Source organism: Musca autumnalis, unplaced genomic scaffold (assembly GCF_047663935.1).
Source record: "Musca autumnalis isolate F117 unplaced genomic scaffold, ASM4766393v1 scaffold_4, whole genome shotgun sequence".
In the NCBI taxonomy this organism is placed as follows: Eukaryota; Metazoa; Arthropoda; class Insecta; order Diptera; family Muscidae; genus Musca; species Musca autumnalis.
The window spans coordinates 191,760,894-191,778,672 of NW_027411977.1; the positions used below are offsets into that span (position 1 = coordinate 191,760,894).

At 37.6% G+C, this 17,779-nt stretch overlaps 1 protein-coding gene and 1 non-coding gene across 2 annotated transcripts; both read right to left on the reverse strand.

Annotated features, from left to right (window-relative positions):
- Window positions 1-8,838: 8,838 nt before the first annotated feature.
- LOC141404413 (U2 spliceosomal RNA) lies at window positions 8,839-9,036 on the reverse strand. Its single transcript, XR_012413012.1, has one exon. It is a non-coding gene; the product is annotated as a U2 spliceosomal RNA (small nuclear RNA).
- A 2,504-nt stretch (window positions 9,037-11,540) lies between these two features.
- On the reverse strand, window positions 11,541-12,486 carry LOC141403203 (uncharacterized). The gene is made up of 2 exons (XM_073985384.1): window positions 12,474-12,486; window positions 11,541-11,950 (listed from the first exon to the last, which is right to left on the reverse strand). Exons 1-2 carry the CDS (start codon window positions 12,484-12,486, stop codon window positions 11,541-11,543), a joined length of 423 nt encoding a protein of 140 aa, XP_073841485.1.
- Window positions 12,487-17,779: the final 5,293 nt, after the last annotated feature.

A 17,779-nucleotide genomic window follows, 5' to 3' on the forward strand; every position in this document is an offset into this window, starting at 1 on the left:
ATTGAACGGGCCATGGCATAGTTCCCAAAAGATGATTTTTTGGAACCATAAACTCCAGTGGGTCCAACCACAATGAACACCAGCGATACAAGTAAAACTAAGAATTAAACTTAATTATTTTTTGAATTTCTTCTTTTGCCTGAAATGTCCGAAACTTACCACCTATTTTCACGCTTTGCTTCATATTGTGTGACTATGACGGTGTAGGAGTTGGTTTTGAGGTTTTATATGTTTCAGCCTTACCATTGGTTGTGTTTATTGAAATTTAAGAATTCTGCAAAACGATTCACTTGATTTTGATCTTTACAACTCTAAACTATTTTCATGTCATTTTGTGGGTTTTCTTGGAATAGTGGCTCTGTTTTAGATCAAACCAAAGATAGTAGATTAACTTCGAATTTCTAGTCATTTGTCATGTGGTTTATCGACTACAAATCTTCGTAGCATAAACTAGTCTTGGGTGTCAAAGAAATGAGAAATGCTCACATCGATGTGGGAGATATTTCAACATCTTGTTTGGGTTGTTCACTTATTTGCAAGAGTGAATATTTTTTAAATCAATTAACAGACGTTTGAACATCATTTTCTTCTACACGAAAATGGGAGAAAATGTCCAATTATAAGAGTTAATTACGGCTATAAACAAGTCGAAGTGGAAATAACCATGTCCGTCTGTTTTAGCCTCATTATCACACCGAAATAGTTGAAATTCGATATTTAGTCTTCTTTGGGGTTACAAAACTTTCTGCCACTAAATTAGATATAGTCCAATAGAAAGAGACATCCAGGTCGTCGGTATTTTCTAAGGTTTTAGTCACATTAACACACCGAAATAACTGAAATTCGATATTTAATCTTCTTTGGGGTTACAAACTTTTTCCCAGAAATTTGTTAGTACAGTTCCATGTTTTAATATAACCCCCATAGAAAGGTACATGCCAATTTTGGGCATTTTTAATGCTTTAGATTCATTATCACAAAACTTACCCCCAGAAATTTTGTCAGTAAATGCTTTGCGCACGAAAGAGGTATCAAAGGAAAAGGATAGGGGAGAACCGTCTTTTCCGCTTGAAAAAGAGAAAAACTTAAAAGCGGGAATGTGACGAACAGGAGCCAGAATGAAGTCCAAAAATTCTACCAAAGAGTGAAACACCAAACTGATGGCTTTGGTACAGGCACATTCTCTTGTAGATATCAGTGAGCTAATCTGGTTGCAGATACAGATAGTGTGCTCATTATATGAAAATATCATTGTTTTTTTTTCAAATTGTTGGTATCCATTAATAGTGAAGACGACGAAGATACCACAGATCCAATCCCAGAAGAACGTATTGAGTGCATACCGAACGGCCAAGACGAGATGAAGACAGTAATAACCCCGCCTGAAGAATAATAAGGCAACAGGAGCCAATGTCTTACCAGCCGAACTGTTCAAAACAGGAAGCTACAGTCTGACAAGGTGTATGCATCAGCTAGTTGGCACCATCTGTCAGGAAGAATGCATATCCGATTCGAACCTGAGCATCAGTCCACATGAAAGGAGATAAGACTGTGTGCTATAACTGCAGGGATATAAGTCTGCTCCCTATTGCTTATAACTTAGAGTCAGGGATATTGTGCGAACGACTAAAGACTATGGTCAACGAAATAATTGCCAATACGGCTTTAGACCTGTCAACGCGTCAGCAGCATCTTCTGCGACGAAAATTTTGACCACGCTTTTTTTCCTTCATGTGCGGGAGTAAAAAGAGGTCATTGAGGGCCAAGTCAGGGCTGTATTTTCAAGGTTTTAGTCACATTATCACACCGAAATAGCTGAAATTCGATTTTTAGTCTTCTTTGGGGTTACAAAACTTTTTCCCAGAAATTAATTAGTACAGATCCCCGTTTTAATATAGCTTCCATAGAAAGGTACCTGCCGATTTTCGGCATTTTCAAGGTCCAACATAATTATTACACCGAAAAGTCTGAATGTGGTATTTAGGCTCCCATCAAAAGGTACTTGCAAATTTTCGGTATTTTAAAGTTTTTAGTCGTATTATTAGCCCCACACAACTTTTCTCCAGAAATTTGTCAGTACAGGTCCTTGTTTTGATACAGCCCCATAGAACGGTACTTTCCAATTTTTGGTATGCGCGGGGTTTCAGCCGCATTACCATACAGAAATGACAGCAATTTAGTATTTAGTCTTATTTGGGGTTATACAACATTCCCCCAAAAATTTGTCAGTACACGTACACGATTTGATGCACCCTCCATATAAAGGTTGCTCCCGATTTTCGGTATTTATATTTCCAGTAGAAATTTGTCAGTAGAGGTCCACGGTTTGATGAAGGCCGCATATAACGACAAGGAAAACTGAACTAAAAATATGAGACACGTGTATCGGCGTTTTTAAAGTTTACATCGAAAAGTAACCAAAGTAGGCGGGGCAAGTTTTTTCCGAAACATTATAGTTAAGATATGATCGAATCCTAGCACTTTAGGTATATAGTGTCCGTGGCAACTTTACAGAGAAGGATGTGCGCAATATTTTTGTTAAAAATTTTAACCCTTATGCGGTTCATCAAAGAGGTCTTTTTGGTCCTTTTTTCGAAAATCTTTCAAAAACTCCTTTAAAATGTAATCATATCAAATCCAAATATTCCACAAAACTGTTCGTCATAAAATTTTCTCAGCACACCAAATCTGTAAATCTTATCCAATCGCCAAAGATCTCTAAAAATGAAAAACACGTTTTAGGGTTAAAGTCGGACTTCATGTGAGTTTATTCAAAATTGTCCCACAAAACATAATTCTAGAGAGATGACGTCAAAGACAAATATATTCTTCCTCAAATTTCACATCATTTACATCATATATCATAAAAATGGCAGTACAGATTTTGCTGAAAAAACATGACAATATTTCCCAATTTTTTAATTAATTCTCTTTCAAGTTGAGCTTTTAGACCTTAGATATAATTTTTCATGAATTTTTTCCTTCTTTATTCGAGTTGATACATGAAAGTAATATAAAACTTGGTTCTAGGTGAAAAGAGTCAAAAGATGAAAAATTCTACATAAAATTTTACTATGAGTTTCAAAATAAACCATATATCTAGGTATACTATTTCCTTAAGAAAATTGGATTACAAATGTATATATATTAGGATGAAATTATGTGTTTTAATTTTGGACTGTTACTTACTTACTTAGTTGGCCCTCTACAGAACATTTGTTCCATAGACCGAACTAAGAAAAGATCTCCATTCCTCTCTGTTTTTCGCTTGACTTTTTGGAATACCGCGGCTATGCTCCATCGAAGCTTAGGCCTGCCGATTCTGCGTGCACCGCCATGTGGCTTGTATTCATACGCCTTTTTGAGGGTTCATCATCGCTCATTCTTATGATATGGCCTAGCCAACGCAATCGTTGCATCTCGATACGTTTAACTATATTCATGTCTTTGTATACCGTCAACGCAATAGATCTTTCGAAGAATTTTTCTCTCAAACACACCAAGCACTGCCTTATCTGCTTGCGCAAGTACCCATGCTTCGGAGACATACATTATCACGGGTAGTATCAGCGTTTTGTATAGTGTTATTTTTGTTTGACGAGATGTGGCTTTGTTTTTAAACTGCTTACTTAAACCATAGTAGCATCTGTTGGCCAATACAATTATTCTTCTTATTTCACAACTGATGTTGTTTGTTGTGTTTATGGAAGTGCCGAGGTAGACGAAGTCTTTAACTACCTCAAAATTATAGGTAACAACTTCCACAGTTGATCCGAGCTCTATGGACGCGTCGACACCATCAATTTGGTCTTTTCGCCGTTTACCGCAAGACCCACTTTAGACCTTCCTAAAGGTATCAGTTACTTCTTTTACTGATCGTCCCATGATGTCTATGTCATCAGCATAAGCAAGTAGCATGTGGCTATTGGTGTAAATTGAGCCATTTCTTTTGACATTTGCATCTCGTATTACCTTTTCCAGCAAAATGTTGAATAGGTCACACGAAAGGCTGTCTTCTTGTCTGAAACCGCTTTTGGTACAAAATTCTTTGGAGAGGTTCTTTCCAATTTTAACTGAGGACCTAGTATCAGTTAAAGTCATCTTACAAAGCCGGATGAGCTTTGCGGGGATAGCAAATTCAGACATTGCATGGAATACCTTTGATCGAGGGGACTGTCGAATGCTGCTTTATAATCGACAAAAAGGTGATATGTGTCGATCTGCATCTCTTGGGTCTTCTCTAGGATTTGCCGCAGGGTAAATATCTGGTCAATGGTGGACTTGCCAGGTCTAAAGCCACATTGGTATGGTCCAATTATTTCGTTGACCATTGGCTTTAGTCGTTGGCACATTATCCCTGACACTATCTTATAGGCAATAGGGAGAAGACTTATGCCCCTATAGTTGGAGCATACACTCTTATCTCCTTTCTTGTGGACGGGACATAGGATGCTCAGGTTCCAATCGTCGGGCACGCTGATGCATACACCTTATCAGCGCGTCGCCTCCGGTTTTAAACAGCTCCTGCTGCTTTATTATTCATCAGCCGGTTGATTGCTGTTTTTACCTCATCTTGGCCGGGAGGTATACATTCTATACCATCTTCTGGGATTGGATCTGTGGTATCATCGTCTTCGCTACTATTGGATACCAGCAGTTTGGAGAAATGTCCCTTCCATATCCTGAGCACTCTATATGTATCTGTTACCATATTACCTTGCTGGTCTCTACAGGAGGATGTGCCTGTACCAAAGCCATCTGTTTGATGTTTCACTCTTTGGTAGAATTTTCGGACTTCATTCTGGCTCCTGTACATCTCTATTTTTTCACACTCCCGCTTTTCCATTTCTCTCTTTTTCTTGCGGAAAAGACGTTTCTCATCTCTCCTTTTCTCCCGATATCTCTCTCGTGCGCTACGTGTTGCTACTGATTGTAAAGTAGCTCTATATGCCGTATTTTCTCTTCAGTAGCAGCACGACACTCCTGGTCATACAATGAATTCCATTGTGGAGATCCCTGGAATCCAAGTATGGATTTTGCGGCTGTTTGCATGGAGTGGGCAATATTTTGCCATTGTGTTGTTATGTTATCGGGACAAGGAGTGCTCGCGTTAAGCAATTGGGCTAGTTGAGTGGAATATGCTGTGGCTATCTTTTGTGTTTGCAGCCTATCGATGTCCAACTTCCGCGTTGTGTCTGTTGCTACTTTATTTGCAACGTTTAGATGAGTACGTACCTTTGCTGCAACAAGGTAGTGGTCCAAATCTCGGAACGATCGTACATCCAACACGCTCGATGAATGTCTTCCATCTATCACAACATGATCAATTTGATTACTTGTTCTTTGATCTGGAGACAGCCAGGTGCCCTTATGCATATCGAGATGATTAAATCTGGTACTGCAACTACCATGTTTTTTTTCCTGCTGCAAAGTCTATCAGCCTTATGCCATTGTCAGATGTTTCACTGTGGAGACTGAATTTCCCGACTGTTGGGCCAAAGATATTCTCCTTTCCAATTTTGGCATTAAAATCGCCTAGAATGATTTTAATGTCATGGGCAGGGCAACGGTCATATGTTTCTTCTAAGCGCTCGTAAAATATATCTTTGGTCTGTTCGTCCTTTTCTTCAGTGGGAGCATGAGCGCAAATAAAGCTGATGTTGAAGAATTTAGCTTTTATTCGAATTGCAGCAAGTCTTTCATTCACTGGGGTGAAGCTGGATACCAGATGTTTTAGTCTCCGACTAACTACGAATCCGCAACTAAACGTAATGGCAGCTATAATACAGTGCGTCACCTTTAGGTGTTGTTGTGACGCCTTTCCCAATCCATCGTATTTCCTGTATGGCAGTAATATCGGCCTTGTACTTTTCAAGTACTCTGCCAATGCGAAGACTGCACCTTCTCTATAAAGAGTGCGAACATTCCAGGTGAAGATTCGCAGATCATGGTCCTTAAAACGTTTGCGGGGTTCGTCAACTTTAGAGGGGTTTGTTTTTCCTTTCTTTCGTTTTTTTCATAGTAGGCTGTTTTTTCTAGGGGAGGGTTACTAACACGACGCCCAAACCCAAGTTTTTAACGTTCTTTTGGACTGTTAATTTTACATAATTCTATACTGGATCAAAATGTAGCAAAATCCCTTACTTTTTGGGAATATTGTTAAAGAAAGTAATGTTTCAAATGAAATTTCATTATGAGTCTCTGAATATAAGAAATCTGTAACCATGGCATATAACATTCTTAGCAGCCATTGTTTTTGATATAGGGTTAGGGTCATATCTTACAATTTTTATTCAGATTGTCGTTGTTATTGGACACTATAAATACACTGTGCAACATTTTAAGGTAATTTTGTGCAAGCAATTTGAGCTGAGGATTTTTTGAAAGTAAATACCCAACCGGCAAAAACAAGAATTGGGTTTTGTTGTGTCAGATCCAGGTTGGATTTTATGGCCCCATCTAAACATGGTTAAATATTGACTTTTTGAAGAAATTCCGGGCTATATCTCCGAAACCTATATGAATCTTCATCTGACCTCTGAAGCAAATTTGTAGATAAGGACCAGAATAAAATATTTATAGAAATAATGAACTCGAAAAACTACTTTTATTGCCTCAAATTTTATAAAATATCAAAAATGTCTACAATTTGTATACATGTTTCTTCATGTTTTCTTTTGGGAAAATATTCGCTGGCAAGTAATGCACAACTTTTCAGAACATGCAATTGTTGTAAAATTTAACGGTAGCTCCCGATTCTCGGTATTTATATTTCCCGTAGAAATTTGTCAGTAGAGGTCCACGGTTTGATGAAGGCCGCATAGAACGATACCTTCCGATTTTCGGTATTTTAAAATATTTAGTCTCATTATTATACCGAAATGGATGAAATTCGGAATTTAGTCTTCTTTGGGGCTACACAACTTTGCACCAGAAATTTGTCAGTATAAAGTCTTCATTTGGGGTTACAAAACTTTCCCCCAGAAATTTGTCAGTACATGCCCACGTTTTGATGCACCCCCAAATAGCCGCATTATCTTACAGAAATGACTGCTATTTAGTATTTTGTCTTCTTTGAGTGGCCAACTTTCTACCAGAAATTTAGTCAGTACAGATATATGGTTTAATGTAGCTCCCATAGAACGGTACTGCACGATTTTCGGTATTTGCAGGATATTAGCCGAAATGCCTGAAAATCTGCCTTCTTTGGGTCCACACAACTTTTCACTAGAAATATTTCAGTACAGGTCCACGTTTTAATACACCCCACATAGAAAGGCATCCCCGACTTTCGATATTTGTAGGGTTTTTGCCACACTATCCTACATAAATGACTGGAATTTAGTATTTTGTCTTCTTTGCGGTTGCACGATTTTCGCCCAGAAATTTGTCAGTATAGGTCCACATTTTTATATAGCCACCATAGAACGGTACATTCCGAATTTCGGCATTTTTAAGGTTTTAGCCTCCTTATCTTACCGAAATGACTGAAATTTGGCATTTGAACGTCTTTGAGGCTAAAAAAAAATATCACTAGAAATTTATCAGTACATGTCCATGTATTTTTTGATAGTTTTAGCCTTATTATCACACCGAAATGACTGAAATTTGGTTCTTAGTCTTCGATATGGGAATATTACATTCCTACAGAGAATTGTGGGAGTGCAAGTTTTATTCTAGCCCCCATATTTGTTTTTTTTTTTTTTTTTTTTTTTTTTTTGAAGGTTATTACTATTTTGAAGATTTAACTTATTTTTCAGACAAAAATATCTGTATGTTGACATTTAAGGTTCCAAGGGGTCAGAAAATATCTCGACGAAAAATTGGCACCATATGTCCAAATTTTTGTATTACCCCCATATCATGGTACCTCACTATTTTAACTATTTAGGACTTTAGCTACATGTTCCCACCAAAATAGATCTAATTTGCAACTTAGGTCCATAGGTCCACTTTTTGGTATTACACCCGGCCCCTCCCTACCGAAGTCGTTGTAATTTCGAATAGCGGGTTCTTAGTTTGGAAGGTAAAAGATACCCCTCGATGTGAAGTCGATTTTAAAGGATTTCTCTAATGAAGTGGCGGTAACTATCGGATTATCAATGAGTAAAAAACTTTCACCTCCATCCCTCCCTCCTTCCATGTAAACACGTCGTCCAAATGGAACGACTGCAAAGGTAAGGTCACATTAGGCAGTTAGCGCACACTCACTGTCGCTGGATCAGATATTTGCCTAATGTGACCTTACTTTAAGTATCATAATGTTTGTGATTTTGAAGAGGTATAAAACATCGATGTGTAATTCGAATTAAACCTTTTTTAAAAGAAGTTTTATACTTCCGTTAGCTTATTATACTTCTCCTACTTCCTTGAGGTGGCGGAAGAGCTTAACACTTTCTAAACGATTGGAAACTAATTTTTCGATTTTACTGCAATACAACTCGTGATGGAGAGTATAAAAATACTGCCGGCCGAACTTAAGGTCGTTTTTACATCATTGAAGATGTGTACAATCTGCAAAGTCTCTTTCCCTTACCCAGTCATCTTGAAAGATCAATTTTATATCGTAAAGCAATACGTATATTCTTCCTCCACCTTCTAATAATTGTTCCATAAACATTCCAGACGGGACAAGCGAGACTTCTCCCATATCAATGAATGCACCCCGACGTCCAACACCATTTGCAGAGAAGTTTTATATGGGTGAAATACTAAGGAAATGTCGCCTACATTACTGAGGGGTATTTTGCTTCCGTTGAAAATTTTTATGTTCCCTGGCCGGGGAATTGCACGACGTGGTACCCATCTACTAATTTCAAATACTTCAAATTTATTCCTTTAAGGTGGGCCGAAATCCCGGCGGTACTGCAATACCGGGCCAACCCGTGACAGAAGTGGAGCAAGCCCCTTAAAACTTCCGTCTATTTCCAAAAATCAGTTTAACATTTGTTGTCCTCCGATGGAGGATCTATCAGATGTTAAGCTGATAAGAACAGATACTACACTTTGATCTTAGCCATAAGGCCGAGAAGCGATAACTAAACACTGATCGAAATGAATGATATTAGTAAATGAAATTTTCAAGTGAATGAGAATTATAAGAGGAAAAACGCTCAAGAGTATCATGTTATCTACATTATAAAGCGGAAAGACATACAAACACTTTATAAAACAGTAAATGGAGATGGTTGTTAATGTTTGTATTCAGGTAGCTCGTAGTGAGAAACGAAAACGTTGCCTGCAGTACTTGTGTGTGTGTTTTCATAATGCAAAAACAACAATGCAAGGTCATGTTAAAAATATTGTTGTAGGGGATAGAAAAAGAATGAAAGAAACTTACATATTTCTTGACAAATTTAGTGGTGTTCAAATATTTTGTGCATAAACCTCTCAAAAAGAATCTTTCCTTTGCTAAATAAAGGTAGGCGATGGTAAACAGAATCGTATGTTGTTGTTGAAGATCCGAAAACGTTTATGGGCGAACATAGCTGGGCAAATTATTTTAGTGGTTAGATGCTAGTTTTCTAAGTTATTGTTTATAATTTGTATACTGATAGCTACAGACGTTGTAAATCAATGAATTTGTTACCTTGTGTGCCCTTGTTATTTCGGCCCACCCCTTGGGGTACCTCACGCACAAAATTTATATTTATTTGCAAACATGCGGTATTGTAATTTGATATAAAAGTTTTTACTACTCCTAGGATGCTTTGTATTGAAAAAGGTCCACGTTTTGATATAGCCCCCATAGAACAATACCTCCCGATTGTCGGTATTTTAAAGGTTTTAGCCACATTATCTTACCGAAAAGGCTAAACTTTGGCTGTTAGTTCTTTACAGCTTTCCCTCAGAGACTTGTCAGTATATGCCCACGTTTTAGTATAATAGAAAGGGCTAAAATTTCGCTGTTAGTCTTCTTTGCAGCTTTCCCCCGAGACTTGTCAGTATAGGCCCACGTTTTACTATATTCCCCATAGAATAGTACCGATTTTCGGTATTTTGAGGGGTTTGGTCACATTTTCTCACCAAAATTACTGAAATTTGGTTTTTAGTCTTCTTTAGGGCTACAAAACTTCCTTCTGGAAATGTATCGGTATAGGTCGGCGTTTTGATATAGCTCCCATAGAACGGTACATTTTGAATATAGGTATATAGTCTGGAATTTGGTACTTGGTCTTCTTTGATGCTACAAAACTTTCTCCCAGAATTTTGTCAGTATAGGTCCACGTGTTGATATAGCCCCCCATAGAGCGGTAGCCTTCGAATTTCCCTATTTTGAGGGTTTCAGCCACACTATCTTAGCAAAATGGCTGAAATTTGATATTTGGTCTTCTATCGAGCTACAAAACTTTCTTCCAGAAATTTGTCGGTATAGGTCCTCGTTTTGATATAGCCCCATAGAAAGGAACCTCCCGATTTTCGGTATTTTAAAGGCTTAAACCACATTTTTCACGGAAATTTCGAATTACATCTTCTTTAGGGCAACAAAATTTTCCCTCAGAAATTTGTCAGTATAGGCACATGTTTCGATATAGCCCCGGTATCTTTAGATTTTCGGTATTTTGAAGGTTTTAGTCACACTATCTAACCAAAATGGCTGAAACTTGGTACTTAGTCCTATTTGGAGCTACTAAACTTTCTTACATACATTTTTTAGTATATGTCCACGTTCTGATATAGCCCCCATCGAACAGTACCTTCCGATTTTCGGTATTTTGAAGGTTTTGGCCACATTTTCTCACCGAAATGGCTGAAATTTGACATATAGTCTTCTTTGGAGCAACAAAATTTTCCATAGGTCCACGTTTTAATATTACCCCCATAAAACGGTTCCTCCCGATTTTCGGTATTTTTAAGTTTTGAGCCTCATTATCTGACCGAAATGAACTTTGATATTTGGTCTCCTTTTGATATAGCCCCATGGAACGGTACGTTCCGATTTTCAGAATTTTGAAGGTTGTCAATTTGTCATTTAATCTTCTTTGGAGCTACAAAACTTTCCCCCAGAAATTTGTCGGTATAGGTCCACTTTTTGATATAGCCCCCATAGAACAGTTCCTCCTGATTTTCGGCATTTTTAAGGTTTTAGACTCATTATCTCACCGCAATGACTAAAATCTTCTTTCGGCATATTGGAGGTTGTAGCCATATTATCTTACCAAAATGTCGGAAATTTGATACAAACCTTTCTCCCAATTTTTCTCACCGAAATGCAACACAATTTCTCCTAAGAAATTTGTCAGTATAGGCCCACATGTTGATCCGATTTCCGATTTTTGGTATTTTAAGGTCTTACAGAAATGACTGAAATGTGTCATTTGCTCTTCTTTAAGGCTAAAAAATTTTCTCCCAGAAGTTGTCACTATAAGTCCGATTTTCGGTATTTTATAGGTTTTAACTGCATTATAGAAATTGATACTTCTTATTCACATACAAACCTATTCTTCATCAAGATAACAACAATCATCAAAACAAAACTCCTCTTTTAATATTATTTTTCTCTTTATTTCATCAATCATAAGTCCTTGAAAACATTCTCATTACAACTCATCATCATATTCATCTAATGCTTCGATATACGATGACATACTACGTGCTGATGTTCCTGCTGGTCCGGGTGGTCCAGGCGGGCCCATTAAACCTGTTGGTCCTGGCTGACCTGGAGGTCCTCGAGCACCGGGAAAACCACGTCTTCCACGCAAACCCGGAGGTCCTTGCATACCATTGGGGCCATCACGTCCATCTGGCCCTGGTGCTCCCTGAGGTCCTTGGGTACCAGCTGGTCCAATGTCACCAGTTGGCCCTCTTGGGCCTTTGTTACCCATTGGTCCCGGAAGGCCAGGTGGTCCTGGAGGTCCAGGTGGTCCTTGTTGGGTATAATAAATTTGTGGTACATTGCGTTCTTTACGTTGCACCTCCTCCTCAGAAGCGTAACAGAGTGCGAGAAAGCCTGTAAAAAAAGGAAATATGAGATTTTTTAGAAATAAGAATAAATTTTATCGATTAATTTTATTTTACCTATAAGCAGCAGTGTAGAATGTTTCATTGTTGCAGTTGAACTAACCCAAAAATGTTGAGATAAACTGCATTTTATACGATTCTCAAACTTCTTGATAAAAGATGCATTCAAGGCATTCTTTGATTGACTGGTGTCACCACAGATTTACGAGTTTAGAATTTTATGTTAACATTAACAACAATTTTATTAGGGTGTCAATGTGTCATCTCATGATGAGACCATAAAAATGTCACCATTGTTGTTTATTTGATGTAATTATTTTAATTAGCGTTTGTAATTTCGTTTGGTTATTTGAAATACCAAACTGAATCTTACATGGAACGAAGTCTATCATCAAAATTTGGTAAGAAACACATAAGGCCGCTACACAAGTTACCTTTTTGTTAATTGTCGATTTTTAATAGGGTTTTTGTCTACAATTATGCTAATGTTAAAGAAAGAAATATCATCTTACCTTTAACTTTCATTGTGAACTTTAGAAGAAACCCAAAATAAACATTTAATTAAAGACTTGATATCACATCTTTCCTAGGTACAGCTCTTTATCTATACCCGTATGTCTGTCGAAATCAAGATAAAGGTCGTAATATTTAATTTGGTGTAGAAATTTATATTACGCCTAGGATGTTTAGTATTGAAAATAGGTTAAATCGGTCCACCTTTTGATATAGTCCCCATAGAACGTTACCTTCGGATTTTCGGTATATTGAAGGTTTTAGCCTCATTATTAGTCACCGTTGGGGGTATAAACCTTTCCACCTAAAATCTGTCTGTCTGTCTAGGTCCACGTTTTCATATAGCTGCCATAGAATGGTACCTCCCGATTTTCGGTATTTTGAAGATTTTAGCCTCAATATCGTGAATATGTAAATGACAGAAATTTGATATTTAGTCATCGTTGGAGGTATAAACCTTTCCACCAAAAATCTGTCTGTCTAGGTGCACGTCTTCATATAGCTGCCATAGAATGGTACCTCCCGATTTTCGGTATTTTGAAGGATTTAGCCTCAATATCTCATTGAAATGGCAGAAATTTGATATTTAATCTTTGTTGGGGGTATACATCTTTCCACCTGAAATTTGTCGTAATAGGTCAACGTCTTCATATAGCCCCCATAGAACGGTACCTTCCCATTTACGGTATTTTGAAGGTTGTGGCCTCAATTTACCACTGAAATGGCTGAAATTTGGTACTAAGTCTTCGTAGGGGGTATACGACTTTCCCGCTGAAATTTGTCGGAACATGTAAAGTCTTCATATAGCCCCTAAGAACGATACCGGATTTTCGGTATTTGAATGTTCTGGCCTTAATATACCAATGAAATGGCTGAATTTTAGTCTTAGTTGAGGGTATAAAACTTTCCACCTGAAATGTGTTAGTATAGGTCAACGTCTTCATATAGCCCCCACAGAACGGTACCTCCCCATTTACGGTACCTCCCCATTTACGGTATTTTGAAGGTTGTGGCCTCAATTTACCACTGAAATGGCTGAAATTTGGTACTTAGTCTTCGTTGGGGGTATACGAATTTCCCGCTGAAATTTGTCGGTACATGTCAAAGTCTTCATATAGCCCCTAAGAATGATACCGGATTTTCGGTATTTGAATGTTCTGGCCTTAATATACCACTGAAATGGCTGAATTTTAGTCTTAGTTGAGGGTATAAAACTTTCCACCTGAAATGTGTTGGTATAGGTCAACGTCTTCATATAGCCCCCATAGAACGGTACCTCTCGATTTTCGGTATTTTGAAGAATTTAGCCTCAGTATCCCATCGAAATGGCTGAAATTTGGTATTTGGTCTTCGTTAAGAGTATAAAACATTACAGAAGAGAGCTATCAGTACAGGTCCACGTTTGCATATAGCTCCCTGGAAAGGTACTTCCCGAATTTCGGTATTCTGAAAGTTGTGGCCTCAATATCCGAAATGCCTGAAAATTAGTATTTAGCCTTCGATATAAAACATTCCACCAGAAATTTGTCGGCAGAGGTCCACCTTCTCATATATACCCAGTAGAAGGATACCTCTCGATTTTCGATATTTTGAAGGATGTGACCTTCAGGGACGTAGTCAGAAATGCATTTCGGGGGTTAGGGTGGCCAACGGACAAATTTTGAGGGTTTTTGCGTAAAATATACAGAAAATGTCTAAAAAAAAAAGTAAAAAGGTAATCAGCCTGTGTAAGCTGAAAGTTTCCTCTACGGACAGATCGAAAAGCGACTACACAACCAAGATCCTCTTCCCTAAAAATTATGTATTTAGAGAGTTTTCAGAATTTTGTGGACTTTTCTGTACGTATGAACTTGCCAACAAAAATATGGATTTAAATTAAAACTCAAAAGTGTTGTGGAGGAGGTACCATTTTGTATGTTGGTCTTATTTTTGGGAGTCATCCCTTTTCGATAGATATCACGCCCACCAGTCGTTTCAGTTGGTCACCGTATAATTTAGAGCATGCACTTGCGCACATAAACAGAACCACATGAAGTAGGTTTGGTATAAATTTCCAAAGGAACTTCCTGCAGATCATTAACTGTATTCAACAAAAATTGTGATCTTTTCTGGGGGAGGTACCCTAAGGAGAAGACCAATATGTACCATTTTCGATGTTAAACTAAATTTAGACAAAATATTACGAAGGTAAAATTTTGTGTGGGAGGTACCTGAAGGTGTGGACCGATAAAGTCCATATTGAAACCTTATATGTGTTGTAGAAATTTTACGGTGTCCAAATGTTGGACCTAATCGATTGTTCCCTTCGAGAGTTATGGTTCAAACATGCTTGGGGTCTAAAGCCATTATTTCGAAGAATCACATGTTTTGTCGTATCAAGTGTATATACCCTCGTTAGCCTAAAGGATGAGGATATAAATACTATTTTCCCCCTAGCTACGTCGCACAGTGGTTCAGAATCGTTTTTTCCTGGTCAAAATTCTGTAACTTTTAAACGGATAGAGATATTTTTATACCCTCCACCATATCGAGGGTATAATTAAATTTGTCATTCCGTTTGTAACACATTGAAATATTCATCGGATACCTTATAAAGTATATATGTATATTATTGATCAGCATAAAATTCTATGTCGATTTGACCATGTCCGTCTGTCCGTCCGTCCGTCAAAATTTGGTACAGAAGTTTTTATTACTTGCAGGATGGTTGGTATTGAAAATGGGATATATCGGTCCACGTTTTGATATAGCTCCCATAGAACGGTACCTCCCGATTTTCGGTATTTTGAAGGTATTAGCTTTATTATCACACCGAAATGACTGAAAGTTGGCACTTAGTCTTCTTTAGGGGTATAAAACGTTCCCCCAGAATTTTGTCGGTATCGGTCCACACCTTCATATAGCCCCCATAGAACGGTACCTCCCGATTATCGGTATTTTTAAGGTTTTAGCTTCATTATCCTACCAAAATGGCTAAAATTTGGTACGTAGTCTTCTTTAGGGGTATAAAACTTTCCCCCAGAATTTTGTCGGTATCGGTCCACACCTTCATATAGCCCCCATAGAACGGTACGTCCCGATTTTCGGTATTTTGAAGGTTTTAGCTTCATTATCACACCGAAATGGCTGAAATTTGGTACTTAGTCTACGTTGGTGGTATAAAACTTCCCCCCAGAACTTTGTCGGTATCGGTCCATGCCTTCATATAGCCCCCATAGAACGCTCCTCCCGATTTTCGGTATTTTGAACATTGTGGCCTCAATATTCCACCGAAATGGCTGAAATTTGGTATTTATACTTCGTTGGGGGTACTCAAACTTCCCCTTTAAATTTGTCGGTATAGGTCCACGCCTTCATATAGCCCCCATGGAAAGGTACCTTCCGATTTTTCGTATTTTGAAGGTTGTGTCTTTAATATTCCACCAAAATGGCTGAAATTTGGTATTTAGTCTTCAATGTAATATAAAACTGTTCGCCAGAAATATGTCTGTACAGGTCCACGCTTTCATATTGCCCCATATAGCCCGGACAGAACGGTACCTTCCGATTTTCGTAATACTGAAGATTGTGACGACGATATCCAACCGAAATGGCTGAAATTCGTTATTTCGTCTTCCAAGAGTTATAAAATATTCCAGAAGAGTATTATCAGTATAGGTCCACGTCTTCCTATATCCCCATAGAAGCGTACTTCTATAACACAATCAGCTTTCAGATAAATCATAAGAGGTCAAATTCGGTCTGTTGCAGAGAAACTCAAGGTCAAAGTAAATCTTTTGAGTTGAGATGGTCAAACGCCAATAAATAATATAAAAAATACAGTCGGCCCTCGATTATCCGTGATGGTCGGGGCCGGAGGCATTACGGATAATCGATTTTCCCGGATAATGGAGGCAATGCTTTTATGCAGTTTTTGAACATATTTTGAAGTAAAAATGGCATAGTAACGTACAATAATATGGAAATCTGCAATTTTTCTAAGTTTGTTACGGCAATCCACCAAAATTTTAAAAGATACGTAATATCATCATTAGATTCATATGAATTGACTTTGTCCCATGGTTTTTGTGATACCATAAATACACACATTGTGTAATACGGGAGCATTTCTAGTTTTTGTTTGTTTACCTTCTGTTTGCTTAATCAAATTAATTGGAAAGTGTTCTTTTAATGCCGGGTAATGAAGTTTATAACGAAAAAAATAGAGGAAATGGAACAAAGTCCAACATTTCTTTTCAATCACGGATAATGGAGGTTCCCGGATAATCGATTCACGGATAATCGAGGTTCAACTGATCAAAAAACTAGAAAAAAAATCGAAGAAATGATTTTCATAAATTACAAAAAATACAAAAAGTTTGAATTTTTTCAAAAATTAAAAAAATACTCCTTGGATTTTCACAAAATTTATATAACTCGTATAAAAACTCATAAAAAAGTCCATTTGTGTAAAAAGCTGTAATTTATATTGGAAACGGTATGGAAAAATACACATTTTTACCCATATACCCGACTATGTGATACCCTACACCACTACCCCTGTGCATAAGCTTTTGACTGGTAAAATTCAAAATATTAAAATTGGGATAGCTTAGCGTCTTTGCTCTGAATGTCTTCATTAATTCAGGTCAATTTTGTTGAAACCCATTTAAGTGCATCGTCAGTATAACTCAAATAATCAATACACTTCTTTCTCTGTGAGACCCCCATCAAACCCCAAAATTTCGTGACGATCCGATCAAAATTCCGACCTGTAGTGTGATTGCACAAAAATGGAAAAAGGGATGCATTAACGACTATTGCGATATCTCTGTTGTTTGACCACCTATGACAACCTACTTCACACTGTTGTAAAGGTGATATTTTCTACTTTCCTTGCCAGGTTTTGCTTTCGATATACCTCTTACAGAAGAGAGATATTCGCATTGAAATAAAACATTGGCCTTTTCTCCAAATAATTTTTTTTTACATTCCTACCCCTGAACAATATCGGACCATTACCAAAATCAATAGGTTTTTTCCACTGAGGAACCCCCATTAACACTGAAACTTTCGTGACTATCCGATCAAAATTGCGTGATTAAAAAAAAACAAGTAAGAAAGGCGTTAAGTTCGGCCGGGCCGAACTTGTTACAACCTCCACCACAAGTTGTATTGAAGTAAAATGGAATAATTAGTTTCCTTTCGTGTATGAAGAAGACTTAATACTAAATTTCAGCAATTTCGGCAAAACAATGTGAGGCACCATTCTATGGGGGCTATTTCAAAACGTCGATCTATACCGACAAATTTCTGACGGAAAGTT